We start from the raw sequence: 22,971 nt of genomic DNA on the forward strand, positions 1-22,971 counted from the left end.
CTCCTCAGGAGAAGCAGAATGAAGAACCGGGAGAATTCTTGGGCACAAACTAGTCTACTTGAGAGTGAGGTAGCTGTGTTTTGAATGCCTCAAGTCTGTGACCTAAGCCTTGGGGGAGAAAAACATTTTCTGGATATGAATAATGATTTTTTTTTTCCTTTTTGAGAGTCTCTCTACACGGCCCCATCTGTCCTGGAACTCACTCTAGACCAGGCTGGCCTCCAACTTACAGAGACTGCCTGCCTCTACCTCCCAAGAGCTGGGATTAAAGGAGTGTGCCAGCACGTCCAGCTCTGAATGAATTTTACAACATCTTCCTGTGCAGGAGGGTTTCCGTCTTGGGAACACTAAGCTCTGTGGTGCTGGGATCTGACATACAGAGGCCAGCAGACTGCAACCCAAAGCCATACCACAGCAGCACACAGCTGGGTTAGCACAGGGCTATTTTCCCATTACTTACTTATTTGTTTGTTTGTTTTTCTTGATCTTTTTTGTTTTGTTATTTGTCTGTGTCTAGTTCAGTCAAGATGGGTTCTGACTAGTCATTGTCATGACCCTCTGCTGGGACCTGACCTCTGACACCAGACATCTTGTTCTTTCTGTTCTGTTGTTTGTGTGCACATTAAGTACACTGCAGGCCGGGCAGTGGTGGCACACGCCTTTAATCCCAGTACTCGGGAAGCAGAGCGAGGTGGATCTCTGTGAGTTCAAGGCCAGCCTGGTCTACAGAGTGAGTTCCAGGACAGGCACCAAAACTACACAGAGAAACCCTGTCTTGAAAAAAACAAAACAAAACACTCCTACAAGGGAAGCAGACTTGCTTCCTACCAATCTATAGAGTAAACAACAAGATCAGTTTTGATGTTTAAAAATAAATAAACAAATAGTTGTAATAACCCAGCACAAGTTTCAAGGGCCTGGGCTACACTACTGTAAGATCCTATCTCAAACAAAAAACTGTTTATATTAACGTGCACGCACACACACACACACACACACACACACATATGCATTTATATTCTCCATCCATAGTTCTTTTAAGGTAAGAATGCTCAGAACTCCCAGAGCAGGCATGGTAGTTGACGACAGCCCGTCCTGCTGGGGTTACTAGTGCTATGACAAAGCACCATGACTTAGAGTAACTGGGAGGAAAGGGTTCATCTGGCTTACACCTCCACTGCTGTTCACAGAGGAAGTCAGGACAGGAACTCCAACAGGGCAGGAGCTGATGCAGAGGCCATGGAGGGGTGCTGCTTACTGGCTTGTTCCCCATGGCTTGCTCAGCCTGCTTTCTTATAGAACCCAGGTCCACCAGCCCAGGGATGGCCCCACCCACAATGGGGTGGGCTCTCCCCCATCAATCACTAATTGAGAAAATGACCTACAGCTGGATCTTTTTTTTTTTTGTTTTTTTAGTTTTGTTGTTTTTGTTGTTGTTGTTGTTTTTGAGACAGGGTTTCTCTGTGTAGCTTTGCGCCTTTCCTGGAACTAGCTCTGTGGATCAGGCTGGCCTCGATCTCACAGAGATCTGCCTGGCTCTGCCTCTCGAGTCTACAGCTGGATCTTATGGAGGCATCTTCTCAAGTGAGGTTCTCTCCTTTCAGATGACTCTAGCTTGTGTCAAGTTGACATAAAACTAGTCAGTACAACTCTTATTACTCACATATGGAGCGTAAACAACCATTATATGTCAAAGACTATAGTCTGACAATATCTGTATTATGGCTGCTGCCTGCCTCTCAAGTTACTCCAAAACTCAATTGCCTAAAAATGAACACTTATCACCTCAAAGTTTCTATATCAGGAATTCAAAACTGGTTATGTGGTATTTTGTGTCAGGGTCTCCTAGGTCAAGGTCTGTCCTGAATAAGCTAATGAGCTACAGCACCACATGACCTACTGATGTGGCTGCTGCAGGGTCCATGAGCCAGCCTCTCCTCAGAGCTGTTTTGAGTGTCCTTACAATATGGCCGCTCCAAAGAAGCTATTAAAGCTTTATGATCTACTCTCAGAAGCCACACTCCAACATTTCCACCACATCCAGAGACCCACACAATGGCACAAATAAATACCAGGAGTGAGAATCACCAGACGCCATCTCAGAGACTGATCCCACAACACAGTTTGGAGAGACTTTGAGAGGCCTGTACAAATAGTCATTTGGTTTGTACCCTCTACCCAAGCCAGTCAAGAGAATCTGATCAAATGTCTATAGTGGGCAAGAAAGTAATCACAAGGCGGTGTGATGGTGCAGCCTGTGGTACCGCGGCATGGTGAGCAACTAAGAAAATCCAAAGTGGAATTTTCTCTGCTCAACAAGTCATAGGTAATTTTGACCTGAGTACTGACCAGTAAGAAGAGACCAATTATTAGACACTCAGAATACTGACTGGAATCAATCAAGTTTTCTTCTCCAAAACACAACAGAACTCTAGAGTAGGCCCTGGCCAAACCTGGTCCTATCTGAGACTTGGGTCTTAAGGGTCTAACACAGCCATTTTTAATGTCATAACGCAGCCACTGTGAGGAGGGAATTAGGTTCTCTCAGGCATCTAGCAGGTGCTCTGTGCCATTCCTGCGAGAACCAAGAAAACGATCAGTTATCGTTTTCTGTACATCCTGGGAGCATTTGCTGAATTTTTTTCACAAATCAATAGTTGAGACAGACTACAAAATGAGTTAAGACTGGAGTTTATAGCCACAAAGCAAAATCCCTACAGTCCTACACGTTCCCAAGGTAATGGGAGATCTAACTGTGGGTTCAAAGTACTGTGCAGGGGCCAATGAGACTGCTCAGCAGATCCGGGCTCTGTGGCCAAGTCTGACAACTGGAGACTACTGCCCAAAACCTACATGGTACAAGGAGAGAGCTGACTCCCACAAGTTGTCCTCTGACCCCCATAAGAACGATCACCATGAAACACACACACACACACACACACACACACACACACACACACACACACACACACACTCCATAACTCTATATATATTTTAAATAAATAAAAGGTACTGTCCAGCAACGCTGAAGGGACACAGAGACAGTGGCACAAAGGTTAACAGAGCCCCAGCCACACCTATCCCATCATGGCCCATACCTCTCTAGACAGTCACTGCACCAAGGAAATCAGCAGCCACTCCAAGACACAAAGGTCCTTTACAATAGAGCAGTCAAGGGGGAGGGGAGGCACCAGGGAGACAGGAGCCAGCGGTGTGTATCCCCATCCTAGGGAGTACTCAGAGAGCAAGCACACACGGCTCTGAGGGCGCCCTCCACCCGGCTCTCTGAAGTCCGAAGTTCGCGTGTGTGCCTGACAGGAGCTGCTGCTTGCCGTGACTGCTTGAGTCTCCATGATTCACAGCAGGGAGGGGAAGCTTGCTTCAGCCGTGTGTCACGAGGATGGCTATTCCACAGAAGAAAAATTGTTCCTGCCAACCTGGCAGACTGCTCAGGGGACTGAAAACCTGCGTGCTGGAGATGAAGCAGCTTAGACACTGTGACAAGGGAAAAACTATTCCTCGTGCTGGCCAAGACCACAAAGCCTGTTTGTGTTCAGTACGACCGCCATGTCTTACTCATCCACTGAAGGACTGAAGAGCAAGGAGATACACCAAGCCACACCCGCAGAAGTCATGGCAGAGTGGCATGCCACGGCCTGAGCAACATTACAGCAGAGCCGGGGCTCACATGGGCTAATCCAAGCCACCACACCTTAGCTGGGAACGCTCCTTATTCCTCAAGCAGGGACTTCTAACAATTACTTCCTCTAATAAAATCATCCACATAAAAAAACTCATAAATCACATACTTAAACATGATCCAACGTGTTGACTGCTCATGTGTGTGCTGGCTCTTGTGCGTGAGCTTACATACACACACACACACACACACACACACACACACACACACACACACACACTCTCTTCAGTATATTTGTCCCATTACTATTAACATTTTGGATCCTAAGTCCTGGAAGACAGAGACTGTCTAACTCATTTATATTCTCTGAGGATCTAATCACAAAACTCTGAGATTACAATAATGTGATTTATTGTGGGCAGATACTAGCTTTTAAACGTGAGACTCTCTGAAAGGTCACGATCCCTTTGATCAGTTTGTGCACACTCAATATTGCTGTGTACAAAGCCCCGAAGCATCACCAGAAGCCTCCACTGGGACTAAGAACATAACTAAGGGCTGGAGAGATGGCTCAGTGGTTCAGTGGGTCAGAGCACTGGCTGCACTGGCTGCTCTTTCCAGAAGACCCATGTTCAATTACCAGCATGCACATGGAGGCTCACTCCAGTTCCAGGGGCTCCAACGACCTCTTCTGGCCTCTGCAGGCATTGTACAAACATGCATGCAGGCAAGACACGCACACACATAAAAATAAGTAATTTTTTAAAAATGAAATCAAAGCCGTATCAAGCTCTCATTTCTTTTAGAGTAACTCCAGGCTGTAACAGGTACAATAAGTCAGTGCTCACCAAGAGCTCAAGTCCTTGCTCTCTTCTTGTCTTCTCTCTCTCTTTGGGTAGGACAGGGTGCCAAGACAGCAGCTGGCCTGGAACTCACTATTAGACTGTCTCCCAAGTGCCGAGATTAAAGGTGTGTACCACCACACAGGGCCAGTAGCAGAAATCTGATACTTTCTGGTACAGGTTAGAAAACAGACCACAATGCTGGGGGCGGGGGTGTCAGGGTGCAGCTTGGTGACAGTGGTCTTAACTAGCATGAATCAGGCCTGAGGTTCAATCCTCCCCCCACCAAGGAGTTGGGGTTGACCACTACAAAAACTAGATGCAAGTTTTTTTTGAAGGGCAGAAATGCTGTCACTGGGCAGGCGCTGAGTTTACAACCAATCGACCACCCATCACCTGTAATAGTCAGACAACAATGGAGAGTGACAGTCAAGTATCAGCAACAGTGTCAAGTCCACATCCTGACCCAGACACCTGGACATAAATTACAGGGTCGGCACCTCCTGCCAACATGGAGGACAGTCCTGTTTTCTACAGCTATTGATGCCCAGGAGCCAGGCAGCACCCTAGCAAGAACAGAAACATCAGTGTCAGCTGACATGCCGTCTCATGGCCAGGCCTTGCTCCCACAGCACAGGGCCACAGGGGCGCCTCTTGAGGGCCCCGGGACTGACCACCACCCTCTCTTGCTGGGCAGGGCCCTGGCATCTGCTCCTTGCAGTTATATGTCAGACCAGGAAGGGGAAACCACGCAACACCAACATCTGCTTTATGGATTCTGAATCCTGAACCCATCAGAACCTGCCTCTGAGCTGACGGCCACAGGAAAGGAGATGCACCAAGAGCAGATAGAATTACCAGGGCTGAGAAAGTCACTTTTATAAAGTTACGGAAAGAAACGGAAGGACACAATGACAGATCCATGTCCCACTACAAGGTGACCCTGCCAAGATCATTTCACAGCTTTTCCATTCCCAGCCTCACTCTTTCCTCAGAGCCATTCTGACACAGAGAATTTACAGGGCACTTAATGCTGCTCTACTGTCAATGTTAATGGAAAGCACCGGGTACTGGGAGCCTCCGATGAGAGAGGGCAGGAACATCAAGCCCTGGTCTACCTTCCAATGTTGTCACCAAGTTTACGTCACTGTCAGCTCCTCCTCCAAACGACGGTCAGGGCAGAGCCTTACAGACAGTGTTCCAGCTGTGGAAGAAATGCCTGAGGGATATATGTGCATGTGTGCATGCACACATGTATGGCTGCACTCACCTGTGTGTGTGCACATGGGAGGTGTCTTATATTGTTTTCTATCTTATTTTTGGAGACAATGTCTCTCAGTGAATCTGGAGCTCACCATTTTGGATAGACTGCCAGCCAGTGAGCCCCTGGGCTCCTCCTCCTCTGCCCCTCTAATGACAGGGTTACAGACATGCATCACTGAGCCTAGCTTATCACATGATGCTAGAGACCGGAACTCGGGTTCTCATGCTAACACTATCCACTAAGCTATCTCCCAGCTGAAGCGTAACAACTTGGTTCAAAGGGCTCACTCGATTCTCATTCCCGTGAGGATGATTACAGAGTAACAGGCCAGTGACTAATGCAGGCCACTTAATGTAGGTAAGAACCACACCGAACAGATCTCCGGTCAGTGCTGTGAGGTCCAAAGTCTCCCGTGATTTGCAAAAGCAAAGATGGACTCACAGAACCTTCTGTGGATGTGGAAGCTGAAGGATCTGTCTGAATTCAGCGGAAGATTAGCCATTCAGAGTTTATTTTGGGCTTCTTAATTGGCTTGTTCCATTTCTTTGAAGAAAAGAATGTCTTGAATTTGTCGCTCAGTTTATAAAAAGAAAAATGCCTTAACTCCAAACAGACCATGAGTCCCTGACCTGGCTGACAGGCTGTGGCTGTCCTCTCAGATGGCCGCCCTGAGCCCTAGTAATAAAAAGCCAACTTCCTGATTGTCCCTCGGTACTAATTAAGGAATACAAAGCTGGAGAGATGGCCTAGTGGTTAAGAGGATTGGCTGCTCTTCCAGATGACCTGAGTTCTAGTCTCTGTCTACCAGGTGGCTCACAACTATCTGTGACCTCAGCTCCAGGGGATCCAATGCCTCTAGCTTCTGCATACACGTGTCATGAGCATACAAATGCTTACAGACACATGCATACAAAGACACACAAAACAACCTATATGTTGTGGAATATTCCTTTACACTGTGTGAAGATATGTCACTATGACTGGTTTACTAAAAAGCTAAATGGCCAGTAGCTAGGCAGGATTTTCAGGACAGAGAGAATGCTGGGAAGAAGAAGGGGGGAAAGTCAGACAGTTGGAGAACCAGCTGGACACACAAAATGGGATAGAGGTAAAAGCCACGTGGTAGAATGTAGATTAATAAAAATATGGGTTAAGTTATAAGAGCTAGTTAAGAACAAGCCTAAGCTTTGGGCCAGGCTTTCATAATTAATAAGACGTCTCCAAGTGGTTATTTGGGAGCTGGCAGGGAGGACAGACAAATCTGCCTACATCTATATGGCAGTGTTTGGACACTAAACCTTACCTCTAGAGCTCGGGACTCAACAAACCCCTTCCTCCTACTGCTAAGGAGAACAGGAGCACAGAGGCTCCACCTCATGCCCAACTGGGCCAGGGCTCAATGAGAGACAGTTAGGAGAGGAGCAGTGGGGACACGCTGAGGTGAAGTGCACACAGAGCCACTCAGTCAGGGCCTGTCACTGTGCCCCTTGTTAAACAGTTTAAATCCTATGCTGTGACGTGTTACCAGAACTGGGATAAATTTGAATCCTGTGTGTCTGTGTGGACACCTCCAACACCCTTGCCCTGACAACGGGGATGGAACCAGGGTCATGTGCACACTAAACAACGAGATACAACCATCTACCACTGAGCTACAACCTTCCCTCAGAACGTTTCCTTGAGCTCATGTTCCATTTACGACTCAAAAACCAAAACCCAGGGGCTGAAGAGATGGCTCGGTGGGTTAGAGTACTTGCTGGCCCTGGCAGAGGACCTGAGCTCAGTTCTCAGCACCCACACGAGGCAACTTAGAGACCAACCGCCTGTACCTCCAGCTCCAGAATGGGGCGCCACTCACCTTGTGCAGAGGGAGCACCAGGAAGGCTCCTCCCCCACTCGCTTCTATGATGATGGCGACAAATCTGGGGTTGACGGCACAGAAGGAACTGTCCCAGGTCACTCGGGAGACTCGGATGTCATCATAGCACTGGTCGTTTTTCACCGCCTGTCCGAAGACGTGCCGGAACTTGCTCTGCCGCACCACTCGCCGCATCGTGTCTGGGAAAAGCAGAGAACCACATGAGAACCATGGGCCACCAAAGCTGCAATAGGCAAGCTGGAAAAACAGAGCCCCCCGGCGTTCTGTCCACTGTGCTAAAGAGCAGCCAGACTGCAAACCCAGCTCCCTCTGCAGGGCAGACACACAGAGCAGAGAGCAACCACTGCGAAACGTGTCGGAAAAACTTACAAGGTCCAGAAGCGGTCCATGGGTTTTAATTTCAGGAGAAAGACTGAGACAGATCATGAAGGAAAATGCGTCTGTCGGGGGAGGGGAGGGGAAGGAATCACTCCACTCTTCCTATTCTGGAGACAGGAAAATGCCAAAGTGAAGTTACCTTGTAGGTGTGAAGCCAAGGCCCCAAACAAGTTCTGATCTGGTGGCTCTCTCCTCAGCCTGCAGGGTCATTTCCCAGTCTCCACAAACCCTCCTCCTCCTGACATCAGCATTCCTCTGTCTGAGCACTGTGCTGGCTTCCCCAGAGCAAGTCTACATTACCAACTATGCAGACTAAGGAGACAGAAGCAGCTGCCCTGCCTCCAAGGGCCTGCTACTATCCTCCTGAAGCAGGCTTGCCCTTCAGAGCAACCCAAACCAACCACTGGCTGCTAAGTGTCCCAGTGAGGAAGGGGAAATCTGACCTGAGGCTGCCGTGAAGTCAAGAGCCAGGTCTTAGAAAATGGAGAAGCAATTAAATGGGAAGTGGCTGATGGGGGCCACCTTCCCAAGACAGTGGGACTGGCAGTGCCATCCTGCAGGAAAAAGTTAAGAGCCAGGTGCTGGGCTAGAAGCCAGGGCAGTCAAAGACAGCTTGATGACATGTTGGCGGCGGCTGGACAGAAGGAAGGGAACAGGCCAGTGTGAAGAACAGGAGACAGAATGAGGGTCTTGTGTCAGATCATTCAACCTCTGGCAGAGAAAGCTGGGCACGGGGAATGTGGGTGACAGGTCCTGGACTCCTCGTGGGTCATTTCAGACAAATCCCACTGGGTTGCCAGATGGACATGAACACAGGAAGCTTTGTGCTTCAGGCCAAGGCCCCACCCACCTCAGGTTTTCTAGCCGGCACTTGATGTAATTTTCCTGTCTGCTTCTGTATGACATTCTGCTCAAAAGACAAACGCAACGTGCATAAAGCTAAGTGGAACTGGCATGTGGCCAAACCCTGACAAATTTGTTGAAAACCAGATCACTGTGAACAGAAGAGGCCAGCACCTGTCCATTTGTGCCCAGTGGGACATGTGGTGGGCAGTGCTCTTTCTTGTCCTCCAGCAGCCTTCCTGTGGCCCTGAACCCACTACTAGAAGCAGAAGAGTTTGCTTATGCCGGAGCCTCCGACCTTTGCAAGGCTTGTGTACAAGTGTCCTCTCTGCAATGCCGGGGCAAAGCCCGGTGGCAGGCCACAGAGCCCTGTGTCCTGCAGCCCAGCTGCTGCCAGACCTTCCCTGCTGACTCCTGGGATGTCCGCTCTGAGCGCTTGCTAGAGACGCTAAGGATGCACACTCAGCCAGCAGCCTGCCTTCAGTGTGAAACTGTACGAGTTCTTTAGGCACGAGTCAGACAGCTTCCACGGTGGCACAAACTAAGGGCACACACCTCCACACTGGCCACGCTTAGAAGCCACCGCCCGCCCGCACAGCCATCGGTACAAGTCACTAAGGCTGGAGTCCCCATCAGCATCTCCCAGTGAGTGTTTCAAAAGTCAGTTAAGGGGCGGAGAGATGGCTCAGCAGTTAGAGTGTCTACTCTCCAGAGACCTCACATTTGGTTCCCACACGTCCAGCTGCCTGTGGCTCTTGCTCCAGAGAATCCAACTCCCACTTCTGGCCTCCATGGACACCCAAACACATGTTCACATATACACATATATAAAAATAAATCTTTTAAAAAGTTAACACAGAAGAGAAAAAGACTGTACTAGGTCAGTCAATATTCTTCATGTATTAAAATATTTTACAAATTGATAAAATTAAAACCCAATAGAAAAAGCCTGTGGCTCACACCTTTAATCCCAGCACTAGGGCGGCAGAGTCAAGTGGATCTCTGTGAGTTTGAGGCCAGTCTGGTCTACAGATCGAGATCCAGGACAGGCTCCAAAACTACAGAGAGAAACCCTGTCTCAAAAGAAAAAAAAAAAACAAAAAAAAGCAAACAACACAAACAAGTAACAGAGAGAAAGAGAGAATGTACCACTGAGAGAGAAGAGAGAGGAGAGAGAGAACTTACCACCACTCCCTCCCCAAGCCCTAAACCTGACACAAGGGAATAAACGGGTATAAACACATGGGATTGGGACAGGAACGGAGCCCACCAGAGAGCACACCTGACCAGACATCTCAGAAAAGCCTGTCACTGAGCGGCTGCCCTGGGCATCCTCTACACTCAGCTGAGCATCTTGGGAGGCGCTCACAGGATTGAAGCGTACCGTAAATCCCTAGCACCGCAGGAAAGAGCGCATGTCTCAAGCCAGGCATAGCGGTGCCTATCTATAATCCCAGCACTGGGAAGGCAGAGGCAGGGGGACAGGATCTCAAGGTCATCCTCAGTTGAGCAAGTCAAGGGACCAGCCTGGGCCACTGAACCTTAACAAACCAAGCAGTCCTCTCCACCTTACACAGAGTCAAGCTCACATTCATTCTAATTATGTCCGGGCAAAAGGATACACGGGTTCTTACATTCAATAGTGAAACACAACGTTAGCTGAGAGGGCAGGGAGAAGATGCAGCCAGCTTTCCCGGGCTGAGCTGACTCAGCCATGTTGAAGTGGGGCTTGACGGGCAGTGCGAGCCAATTCATGCCCAGGGCCAAATCTAAGCCCCGCTGTCCACACGTGACACCTGCTGCTCTAGCTGCAGAGAAAGTCTCTGGCTCTTCAAACACGACAGAGAACAGCAGTTCCAGGAGCAAGCTCCAGAACCTGCGAGCATCTGTGTGAACGGCAGAGCCTGACCACAGTTCCCGAGGGCAAGCCACAGACCCTGTGTCAGAGTCTCCACCTGACAGCAGGAACACACACACACACACACACACACACACACACACACACACACACACACACACAAAGCTGACGTGATGGTTACCTGAGCACCCATGAAGGGACAGTCCTAAGAGATCGCTCTGCTACGACATCCGGTATAAATGCCATCATCCTAGTAAGTGGCCTAAAACAACCCAGACTCAACCCCAACTCCGCCACTTGTCAGCAAATTACTTCGCCCCTCTGAACCCCAACTTCCTCACCTATAGAATGAAGAGTAGTACCTGAGAATGCAAGCCGCAACGCCCAGGCTCAGTGGCTCCAAAGTCTATAAAGCGGGTTAATACCAATTTCACAAGCACCTCCAAAGACTACGTGGTCAGGAAGCACTCTTAGGCGACCTACACGCTGATACCAAACAGACATCTCACACACACGACATACAAGCCAGCACTTCTCATGACTATGGAGACAAAAATCCTCAGCAAAATGTTAGAAAGCAAATCCAGCAACACCCGAGAAGGAATTACACACCAAACAAGTGGGGCTCCCTCAGGGATGCAAGGAAAGTTGGTTCAACATATGAAAAGTGATTATGGGACCGACCACACCAACAGAAGAAAGATACAACTCACATGAGCACCACAGACACAAAGTGTTTGACAAAACACGACAAAACACTCAGCAGATGAGGAATGAAAGGGTATTTCCTCACAATGAAGACAAGAAGGAAAGCCCACAGCTAACACAATGTTGAGTGCTGAAAGGCACTCTCTCTAGGCTCATACACGAAACAAAGCTGTGCTCTGGCCACTTCTACTCAGTCCGTACTACAGGACAAACAAATGCAGCCAAGTGCAAGAACCAAGAGCAATCCACAAAAACCAGTCATGCTTCTATACACTCACAACAGGCAATCCGAAAATGAAATTAAACAATTCCAATCACAACGTTAAAAAAGGACTATGTGCCGGGCGGTGGTGGCGCACACCTTTAATCCCAGCACTCGGGAGGCAGAGGCAGGTGGATCTCAGTGAGTTCGAGACCAGCCCAGTCTACAGAGCAAGTTCCAGGACAGCCAGGGCTACACAGAGAAACCCTGTCTTGGAAAACCAACCAACCAACCAACCAACCAACCAACCAACCGATGATGATGATGAAGTGGGTCCAGGGCACAGACACAAGAACTGAAACTACAAAGCTTCCAGAAGCAAACCTCCCTGGCCCTGGATGGCAAAAGAAGCTTAAGTAACTCCACAAGCAACAAAAGAGAACGGGACACACAGACCCCCTCAAGGCCTGCACAATGGCTCAGAGATGAAGGAGAACTGACTTTTCCACGTTAGCCTCTGACCTCCACACACGTACCATGGTACATCCATCATAGCAGACACACACTAACTATATGAATAAAAACATACACAGACAATTGTTACAAACCTTAAATCTGATAAGGCACTCACTCATACCTTAAATATACAAAGAACTTATTAAAAAGGAGAGGGGAGGAGGGGGGTAACGAAACATGACCAACTAATCCTACTTAAAAATGGACTCACCAGGCGTGATGGGGTACACGCCATCAGGAGATAGAGACGGGAAGATGAGGCATTCAAAGCCAGCCTCAGCTACAGGAGATCTTGCTTTTGCCTAGCATATGTAAGACAAGACCCTGGGCATATAACCATTCCGCAAATGGATTAAAAGCCCAAAGAAAACACATCACTGTCCAGTATGCACAGGAAAAGGTACTAAGCATTAAGAGTCACTTGGTAAATGAAAACCAAACCCTCAACAAAAGGCCCCTTCTCCACCCAGAGTGGTGAAAATCCAAAAGTCAGAAGAGCTGATAGAAATGTGGGCTGCTTGAGACCTCAAATGTGTCGGGTGCTCTGGGCTCTGGAAGAGCCTTCTAGTTCCTCACACCTTAGCAGAATTAGCAACTGACACGGCACTTCAGAGAACTGAAAACAAGTCAGAATCCCAGCATCCAAAGGACACGCACACCCCAAGCGCCTGTTATTCACTGGACAAATGGATACAGTGCTATTACCCACAGAGGAGTGCTGCTTAGCAGTGAACGCACTGGCACAGTCTATAGCATGGAGAGACCTTTGCAATGTTATAGTAACAAAAGGACGGCACAGAGACCCACGTTGCCTAACTCATTTGTAGGAAGCCTGAACTAGGCAAATGTAGACAGAAGTTTGGGGGCTGTGTGGGGTAAGAACTGAAGAAAAGAGACAGGAAGCTCTTTTTCTTTTTCTTTCTTTCTTTCTTTCTTTTTTTTTTTTTTTTTTTGGTTTTTCGAGACAGGGTTTCTCTGTATAGCTTTGGAGCCTTTCCTGGAACTCACTCTGTAGCCCAGGCTGGCCTTGAACTCACAGAGATCCACCTCCCTCTGCCTCCCTAGTGCTGGGATTAAAGGTTTGCACCACCACCACCTAGCTGGGAAGCTGTTTCTTAAGATATATTTGGCCGGGTGTCGTGGCCCATGCCTTTAATCCCAGCAGTCTGAAGGCAGAGGCAGATGGATCTGAGTTCAAGGTCAGCCTGGTCTACAGAGTGAGTTCCAGGACAGCCAGGGCTACATAAAGAAACCCTATCTCAAAAAGGGAGGAGGAGGGCACGACTTATTTGTGTATGTTTATGTGCACGTGTGTGCAATGCCTGCAGAGGCCAAAAGAGGGCACCGGACCCGCTGGAACTGGGGTTACAGGCGGGTTGTGAACCTCCGCTGGATGCCCGACCCTCTGCAAGAGCACCTGGTGTGCTTAACTGCTGAACCATCTCTCCAGCACCACAGGCTTCTTTTAGGGGTCATGAAAATGTTCCCAAGCCACTGTGGTAATGGTTGCACATGGCTCTGGTTTTGTTTTGACTTTTCGTACCTTATGATTTAAGCAGATGAAATGCATGGCATGTGAGTATCTCTATAAAGGTGTATTTGTTTTTAATCTGTACAGCACCCAGCATAGACTCTGTATTCCACACTATTTTGTAAACATTAGCAACTGTTACTTGACTCCACTAACAAGTTTCCCTACCCAAAGAGAAAATCTCAATCAATTCCCTAGTGGGAGGGCACACGAGCATAATTTTCATACAAAAGAACATTGGTAACCAAGAACTCTACAAAATTCTGTGTTCTCCCACCTCAGAAACATTAGCATCTTTTTCAAACAGAGAAAAATTTGGAAACTATTCCAAAGACTAGAACTCCTAAGGGCTGCCAGTATTGACGAATGGTATTCAAAAGATCAGCTGGAAAACTAAGATATCAAAAACTAAACTAAAAAAAAAAAAAAAAGTAAAATGTCTTATCAGATTTGGGTATTATTTAAATTATATTGTCTCAAAGTGATCAAACAATAAGTCAAAAAACAGAAATGTTTTCTAAGAGACCCCAACTCTCAATTGTATGAAAAAAAAATTAATGAAACAATCCTGAACAAGGAGATACAGGTACAATTCTAAATGCCCTGCCAGAGAGGAATCCGCTCATGAGGTCTGTCGGGTATAAGCTCGCCTACCTACACAAGACCTTTCCTTTGCAAATGCTGAGAACATTTCAGCAATGAGAGGGCAGTGAGCCAGGCGTGATGGGAACTGAGGCAGGAGGATCAGAGTTTAAAGTCAACCATGGGATCAGGAGCAGATCCAAAAATCAACAAAACAACAGGGCGGCAAGGAACAGCTTGGTCCGTATAGCACTTGGCATATAAGGAATAGGACCTGAATTTGTCCCCAAAATTGATGCATGAGGGCTGTGCATAGTGGCACACTTGTAACCCCAGTGCTAGGGATTAATGGCTGGTCAGCCCCAGGTCCCAGGGAGACTGTCTCAAAATCACGGCAAGGAACAACACCAAGGTTGACCTCTGGCCTCCCTGAAAACACACATGCATCTGTCTACTGACGTGCATGTGCGCAGGAACACACAAACCAAAACAGTTTAAAATGATGGTGTAGTTAAGTCATTGAGCAAATCAAGGAAATGTTCAACAGATTGCACAACAAATTCCAATCAGTAGGAGGCAATGAAAATGTCTTTTAATTTCCACAAAATGTAGCTGGATGTGGTGGCACACGCCTTAATTCCCAGCACTTGAGAGGGAGAGGCAGGTGGATCTCTGAGTTCAAGGCTAGCCTGGGATACACAGTGACTTCCAGGCCACCCAAGGCTCGAATGGGTTTAAAAAGTAAAAAACAGAATGCCGTCATCAGCTACTCAACAGGCTGAGGGAGGAGGCACTTGTGCTGAGGCCAACCTGGGCTACACAGCACAGATGGCACCGTGGCTGTGGTGGAGAAGGAGGAAGAAGAACAATAAAAAACCACCAGAGCCAGAAGTGATGTCACTCACCTGTAACCTAGCACCTGGAAGGCAGAGGCAAGATTACACTATCCTTGGCTACATATACATAACGAGTTTGAACTCAGCCTGGGTTATCTAATGTACCAACTAGTTTTCTATCAACTATAGACATTTGAGAGGAAAGAACCTTAACTGAGAAAATGCCTCCATAAGATCCAGTGTAAGGTATTTTCTTAATCAGTGATTGATGAGGGAAGGCCCAGCCAATGGTTGGTTGGGCCGTCCCTGGGCTGGTGGTCCTGGGTTCTATAAGAAAGCAGGCTGAGCAAGCCATGGGAAGCAAGCCAGTAAGCAGTACCCTCCATGGCCTCTGCATCAGCTCCTGCCTCCAGGTTCCTGCCCTGTGTGAGTTCCTGTCCTGACTTCCTTTGGTGATGGACAGTGATGTGGAAGTGTACACAAATAAACCCTTTCTTCCTGAGTTGCTTCGATCATGGTGTTTCTACACAGCAATAGCAACCTTAACTAGGACACCTGACCAGCCCAGGAGAGAGTGAGCCTGAGGCCCACATGATGTCCTCTCTAGGTAGGGCTGGCTTGATCTCAGAAACAGCCATCTGTCTCTTTGCCCTGGTTTGTAGGTAACACTGATTTATCCAGCAATCCAGGCTTTTGTTTTGTTTCTTAGACAGGGCCTCTCTATGTAGCCCAGGCTAGACTCAAACTTGCAGTCTCCTGCTTCGACTTCCCAAGTGCTGGGACTCCAGCCTGTGCCACCATCCTCCTAAGGTGTTAGTAGCAGACAGTATATACCACTGCTTTTGACTCCAAATAAAGAAAACCTAAACCCTGAAAAGTACTATTCATTATTCCTAACACCCAAATAAACAAAAACTCTTAAATTTCCTTGTATTTTGGGTAAGCATCGTAACCAGAAGTGACAGCCAGCACCCCCCATGGCTAAGGGCTGACTCCGCTGCAACAGCTCTTACAATCTCCACTCCCGAGGCTGCTGATGGGCATTGCAGGGGCCTGCAGTTACTTCACAGGGAGTACAATAAGGTACTTGAGAAAAATACAGATAGGATAGAGTTGTTAAACTGCCAAGGCATGAAATAAAGTGCACTCAAACACCCAAGCAAATGTTTCTCTATTTTCTTGGTCTACCTTCACCAATCTCATAAACAAAGGACGGCCATCTCGACATTTTCCTGTTTACTGAGAAAGTGTCTGTTTAAAGACTGGTGTAGGTGTATTTCTGTGGTGCATATGAAAGGAAACACATCCTGCCAGACACATCCAGGAAAGCCCCATTAGGGAAAACCTGCCAGCAGGTTTACAGACACCATTCCAGTGCATCAGAGCAGACCTCTTGGATTCCCTCAGCCAGAAGCAACCACAGAAGCCTCCATGAGGGAAAGGCCACACCCAAGAAGCTGTTGTTTTTATAACAGGCATGTTTCAGTGGAGACCAGATGTGTATTTTATTTTACTTTTTGATTTTTCAAGACGGGGTCTCTCTGTGTAGAGAGAACTAGCTCTATAGCCCAAGCTGTCCTCGAAATCAAGAGATCCTCCTGTCTCTGCCTCCTGAGTGCTGGGATTAAAGGTGCATGCTACCACCACCCAGCACTGACTGCTGTCCCAGAGGGCCTGGGTTCAACTACCAGGGCCCACATGATTGCTCACAGTTGTCTGTAACTCTAGTCCTGGGGATCCCATGCCATCGGCACACATGTGGTACAATGATATATATGTAGGCCAAACACATAATTCTTTAAAATAAACTAAAAAGAAAGGAAGGACAGCAACTGAAGCAAACGTCTTAAACCCTGAGTTTGCTTTTAAGAAGTAAGATGTAGTAACTTGTCCACTACAAAGCACACACTCACAAAGCAGATAAAGAAAGCAGACATGGAATGGTTCCTGACTAAAACACGGACTGAGGAGGAGGAGGCCGACCTTCTTCAACTCCTCTTAAAGCCCATCAGTGACATTCTAAGAATCCTAACAAACCACGCATTTTTACTACATTCAACACTAACAGATTCACGTGACACATTTAAAGGAAAAAACAGGCCATGTTAATCTTGGCACTCTGGAGACAGAGACAGGTGAGGTGGTTTTTTGTGAGCTCATGGTCCAACCTGGTCTACAAAGCAAATTCCAAGACAGTCGGGGCCACACAATGAGACCTAGTTTAAAGAAAACAGGACTTATCTAATTTAATATGCATTATTTTATGTGTATGGGTGTTCTGTCTGCATATCTGTCTGTGTACCACATGCACACCTTGTGCCCGAGGTCAGAAGAGGATATAGGATCCCCTGGAGTGGGAGTTACAGATGCTAGAGAGCCACCATGTGGGTGCTGGGAACCGAACCCAGGTCCTCTGCAAGAGCAACAAGTGCTCTTAACCCCGGAGCCTCTGGTAAAAACTATTTTAGAAAGAAGACCACACACACACAGCAGATCTTCGGAGACACAGCTTGGGGGGGGGGGGGGGCGGCTCTGCATGCTGCTGCTCGTTGGTCCAGGATAAGCTTGGTGTGTATCACCCTCTCATAACAGAATGGTAAGAACAGATCACACTCATGAAAGTCTCCCAGGACCTGCCCCTTACCCAGGGGACAGACTGGCATGCCCAGTGCAGATGCATGTTTCAATTCCACAACCCAAAACAATTTGGTTCTAAAATGTTTCTGGAAACAAAAAGACAAGAAAATAGAATTAAACTGTGGTTGAGGGGCCTGGCCCGGGCCACAGGACACTCAAGTGGAATTACAAAGCTCTTGATCCCAGGCTCTGCACTTTCCAACCCTCTCTCAGAGACATCATGCAACTGGTCCAGAGAGAGAGAGAGTTACCGAGAGTCGCAGTAACCTAGAGTCACCAAGGATGGGCAGTCAGCTTTCCTGCTTTCTCAGCACTAAATTCCACACCCGCACCCCTTCTGCTTCTCAGAATCAGAACACTACCATCCTCAGAGCCCTTCCATTGGGTGCTGCTGGTGGTGCGGTTTTTAAATATGGAACTTCGGTGCACCTACACTTTATAAGCATAAGTAAAAATGGAAAAGCCAGAATACAGAAATGGTTATGGATGAACTATAATGGGATGAAGCGAAGAAAGCATTTGCCACACCCAAGTGAATCTTCACTTCTGATTTTAAACACTGTACTGTGTTCAACTGTGTGAGAACATGGGATGATCATAAAGCACGAGAAACATGAACATGCACACACCTGTGCACACACATGCACACTGACACTCGTGCTGGCACATGCATGCACCAAAACTGCAGTCCCTAAAGGCTAATGTGTGCTGACATTTCTCTACATGTTTCAAAGCTTTCTAGAACCTTCACATTTTACAACTCGTACTCATTTTTGGGGAAAAACTTAGAGACAACCTGACGTGAAACATAAGCAACTCACTGAAAATGCAAGCGTCTGCTCCACATCACATCCGACAAGAAATGAACTGTGGGTGATAGGAGCATGATGCAACTGTGAAGACCAAGAATTCATGCTCACACTTACATCCAGAGACCCTCTGAAAAGCGCCATCACAGGCAGTGTAAATCACCTAAGGTGGAATGTGTAAGAATGACAAATAGATTCTGTGATTTTTAAAGCAGGGCGTTAGGAGACAGCCCCAGCTCTCCAATGTCAGAAGTACATACTCCTATTACAGAGCTAGCATGCACAGATGCGTGTTCAGAATCCTTCCCTCTTCTGCTTACCACCAGCATCTTAGGATAACAACTGCCTCCCCCATCCCTGGGCCACATCTGAAGACAGCTCAGGCACTCTCCACCCCAGAGAACACGCAGTGGCAGCCCAGAAACCATCCATGGCTGCAGGCGTCTCCCAGAGGCCTCTGTAAAGAGCCAAATTAACCCATAAGTGCTTGGGCTGAGTGCACATGAACAGCCCAGACTGCTTCAAAACACTCCTGCTATACTGATGACCTACTTTTCTTATCAACAATGGGGTGGGGGTGGGGGGTGGGGGGCTGGCTGAATAGACTGTCCAAACTTGCTAAGTCTGTTTTTCACTACTTAGTCAATGGAGTTTTTCCTCTTGCAATAAAGTTTTAATAATTCTTTGGAAATTTCATTGTTTCAAGAAATGAAATTACTAAATTCTCTGATCTGAATAATAAGATAAATAAGAAGGCACGTTTATAAAGAACCTCTAAAGACTAGTCATAGATAAAACTAGCAGCGTCTCAAAACAAAACCTAGCCAGGCATAACCCTAGCCCAGGGATGCTGAGGTGGGAAGGCCAGAGTGGTAGGCTGGCCTGGAGAAGCAGTCAGACACTATCTCAGCTTTTCAGAAACTTAGCTTCAGCTGAAGACTTCTGGTCGTCTTTTTGATACCCTATGCCAGCAGGGATACATGAATACACACTCCGGAGGGTATATCATAGGAAGCTGCATGTGAACACAAAAAACTATGGTTCTGGTGACAGACGAGTTTATCCTGACTGCCACCTACCTGCCTAAGTCCTTCTGGTCGCCTGGTTATTGTTTCTTCAGCTACAAATTAGGAAACGGAGGTGAACTGTTTCTTCATCATCATACAAAGTCCAAGTCTACAGACTGTCCATCACTGAGACTCATACACACCTCCCTAGGAAACACACGTAGGCCTCCGAGAACAAACTCATCTCTAGCATCCACGAGGTCCCACACGACACACTTAAATGTGAATGCTGAGTAGGTCCTTAGAGCTTTCATTCATTTCTTCAACAACGACTTTTAAGCCCTAGCCATGTGCCTGGACCATGTTGGACACTGTGGGAGACTGACAAGCCTCCGCTGTCACAAAAGTGGCCCTTGAGCTGAACTCTAGGCAAGGGCAGAGGTGAACTGGACAAGAGGCAGACAATGGCATGGGAGTCTGCAACGAGAGCCAAGCAGTCTGAACACGGCTGGCTTCAGAAAGCCTGAGATGTGGCAGTGCAGAACGGATGAAGCAAACAGAGGGTGAGACACCAGCATGCCTGGATCACACCAGGCTTTAGACCATGTTATGGATTTCATCTTTCCCTGCAAAGCATTGGGAGGCACATGCACTGCCCCCTGACACACTCACACCCCACTGTTAAGAAGTCCAGTGTATGGGGTAATCAGTGTGGCATTTTAATAGCTCCTTCTGAACACAGATGGAGAATGGATGCAGGTGGGAGCGCTGTCCAGGCCGGAAGTGGCAATTCCAGTGGAACCAGGACAAAGCCAACTGGGTTCCAAACACCTAACTGATAAGAAGGGCATCAAAATTGATCCTGGCATTAAAAGGAAGTCATTCACTATGAGTGCAGAGGCACACACGCTACTGCATGTGTGTAGAGGACAAAGAACAACTGTGGGAACCACATCTCCTCCCACCTTGTGGGTTCTGAGGACTGAACTCAGCGGCCAGGCTGCATGGCAGGCCCTTTCACCCAGTGAACCATCTCACTTTTGATCCACACAGACAGATGGCTGAGAGCACACCCCTCCCAAAGCAAGAGCCGAGGACGAATGACCTCCCACCTCAGCAGCTGCTCCAAAGACCCTTCTCATCACAGCCAGGTGCTCAAAACCAGGACAAAAACAATGACCTTTCACACGACAGCAGGGCCTGCTGCTTTAAAATTAGAGGACTGGGGGCTGAGGGATCGCTCAGAGGTGAAACATCTGCCTAGCATGTGGGAAGCCCCAGGTTCATCAGTCAACCATCTCACACATACAAACACACACACACGAGAGACAGAGAGACAGAGAGAGTTCTCTAGTCACAGAGGAGAGCATGAAGCACAGTGACAAGTGACAGCAACACTCTCATAAGCAGCTGCATTTACAGTTTGTAGGAATCTCTAAAAAGTACCAGAAATAACAAACACCTACAGATACACAAATGTAGTAAACTCTAAAAACTGCCACAGTGACATACAAACACCCACGAACACACAAATGCAACTACAAAACAATTCATTTTTGTTGCCATTTATAACACTGAGGCCCACCATTTTTCAAACTACAGTGTGTACAAATGAGTTCTTAGTGACTGGGGCGGAACAGATGAAGCAGTGACACTCCGCCCCACCTCACTAACCTGCACTCCAATTCCTCTGGGGCTGGACTAGGAGTCCCCAAGGCTTCCTCTGCACCAACTCCGCCAGGGTAGTGAGGACATTTGCAAGGTGGCCAGCATGTTGAAGGAAGGGGCACTGAAGGGAACGCTAATGCTTACCTGGATACACACATGGCTTTTCCCGAATCCACTTTGACAATGACTTCAGATGGTCGCAAACTTCCACCCGGAAGTGAGATTAGTTCTTGTTTAAAGCTAAACTCACTACAAAAGAATCCCTAGCTGGGCAAGGTGCAGTAGCCTTTGGTCTCAGACTCCAGAGGCTGAGGCAGGAGGGTATCAACTGCAAGACCAGCTGAGGCTACACAGTGAGTGTGAGGCAAGCCTGGGCTCAGAGCAAAACAAAACAAGGGGCTGGGGAGATGCAGCAACCCGCTCTGCAAGAATGTGGGTATGAGTTCCGGATCTCCAGCACCCACATAAAAATCCAGGGGTGGCCAGGCGGTGGTGGCACACACCTTTAATCCCAGCACTCAAGAGGTAGACAAGCGGACCTCTGTGAGTTCAAGGTCAGCCTGGTTACAGAGTGAGTTCCAGGACAGCCAGGGCTACCCAGAGAAACCCTGTCTCAAACAAAAAACCCAGGGGTAGCTACACCTGCCTGGAACCCCAGCACTGTGGAGCTGCAACGGGCAAGTTCTGAGAGACTTCTAGCCAGCAAGCCTAGCTGAAATGGCAGCATCTGGTTCAGGGAGGACCCCGTCTCAGGGCAGTAATGCAGAGACTAATGAGGAAGATTCCTAATACTCTGACTCTGGCACACTCATGTCCATCACATACTGCAAATATTCTGAATTTATTCAAGAACTCAACCAAGTAAATTTGCAATAACCAAACTGTGAGCTGGCGAGATGGCTTAGTAAGAGTAAAGGTGCTTGTGGATAAGCCTGATAACCTGAGCTCTGAATTCCATCCCCCAGACCCACGTGGTAGGAGAGAACCAACTTCTATAAATTGTCTTCTGACCTCCATATGTACTCAGTGGTCCATGTGCTAAATAAATTAATATGGGTTGTTGGGGGTTTTGTTGTTGTTGTTGTTTGGTTTTTTTGAGACAGGGTTTCTCTGTGTAGCCCTGCTGTCCTGGAACTCACTCTGTAGCCCAGGCTGGCCTCGAACTCAGAGATCTGCCTGCCTCTGCCTTCCGAGTGCTGGGATTAAAGGCGTGCGCCACCACCACCCAGCTTTCTTTTTTTCTAGTTTTTGAAGAAAAGAAAATACAAGTAAGTCTCTACCCACAAGTGTGTCATACAATTATTCAATTACTCAACTAATATTTATTGAGCACCAGCTGCATGCAAGCTAAGTTATGCTGAGAAACAAAGACACAAAAATATTAAACAACCTTAACCTTCAAGAAATACAGAATATAATGGTACCGATGTTCCCATTCTCCAACTAGAAACCAACTCAAACTTCACTTAGTATTTAACTTCTATTACTTTAATCTAAAAAGTAATTAGTGCTAGCAGAAAAGCTACTGACAAGCATCACAAACTAGCATCTACTTTTGTAGCACCATGTCTAAACTTTACTTTTTGGTTTTGTTTGTTGTCGTGTGTTTTTTTTTGTTTTTTGTTGTTTGTTTGTTTGTTTGTTTTTTTGAGACAGGGTTTCCCTCTATAGCCAGACTGATCTCAAAATCACAGGGCACCTGTGAGTGGAATGATACAGCCTGTAGCTGTCACAGCAGTCAATCACTGGTTAGTCTGTGATAACAATGAAC

The 22,971-nt window shown here is 47.5% G+C and overlaps 1 protein-coding gene across 3 annotated transcripts in view; it reads right to left on the reverse strand.

Annotated features, from left to right (window-relative positions):
* The window catches only part of Coro1c (coronin 1C), a 74,516-nt gene that overhangs the window by 38,819 nt on the left and 12,726 nt on the right, over positions 1 to 22,971 (reverse strand). For 2 of the 3 annotated variants that reach the window (XM_052755054.1, XM_052755051.1), the window contains one exon: positions 7,605 to 7,804. In XM_052755054.1, the coding sequence (XP_052611014.1) occupies positions 7,605 to 7,799 (195 nt within the window). In that variant the 5' untranslated portion in view covers positions 7,800 to 7,804. Of the gene's footprint in view, positions 1 to 7,604; positions 7,805 to 7,994; positions 9,596 to 22,971 lie in introns of those variants that run through there. The other variant, XM_052755050.1, reaches the window with a different exon arrangement.

This window comes from Peromyscus californicus, unplaced genomic scaffold, assembly GCF_007827085.1.
Source record: "Peromyscus californicus insignis strain IS unplaced genomic scaffold, ASM782708v3 Scaffold_2__1_contigs__length_46816999, whole genome shotgun sequence".
NCBI lineage: Eukaryota > Metazoa > Chordata > Mammalia > Rodentia > Cricetidae > Peromyscus > Peromyscus californicus.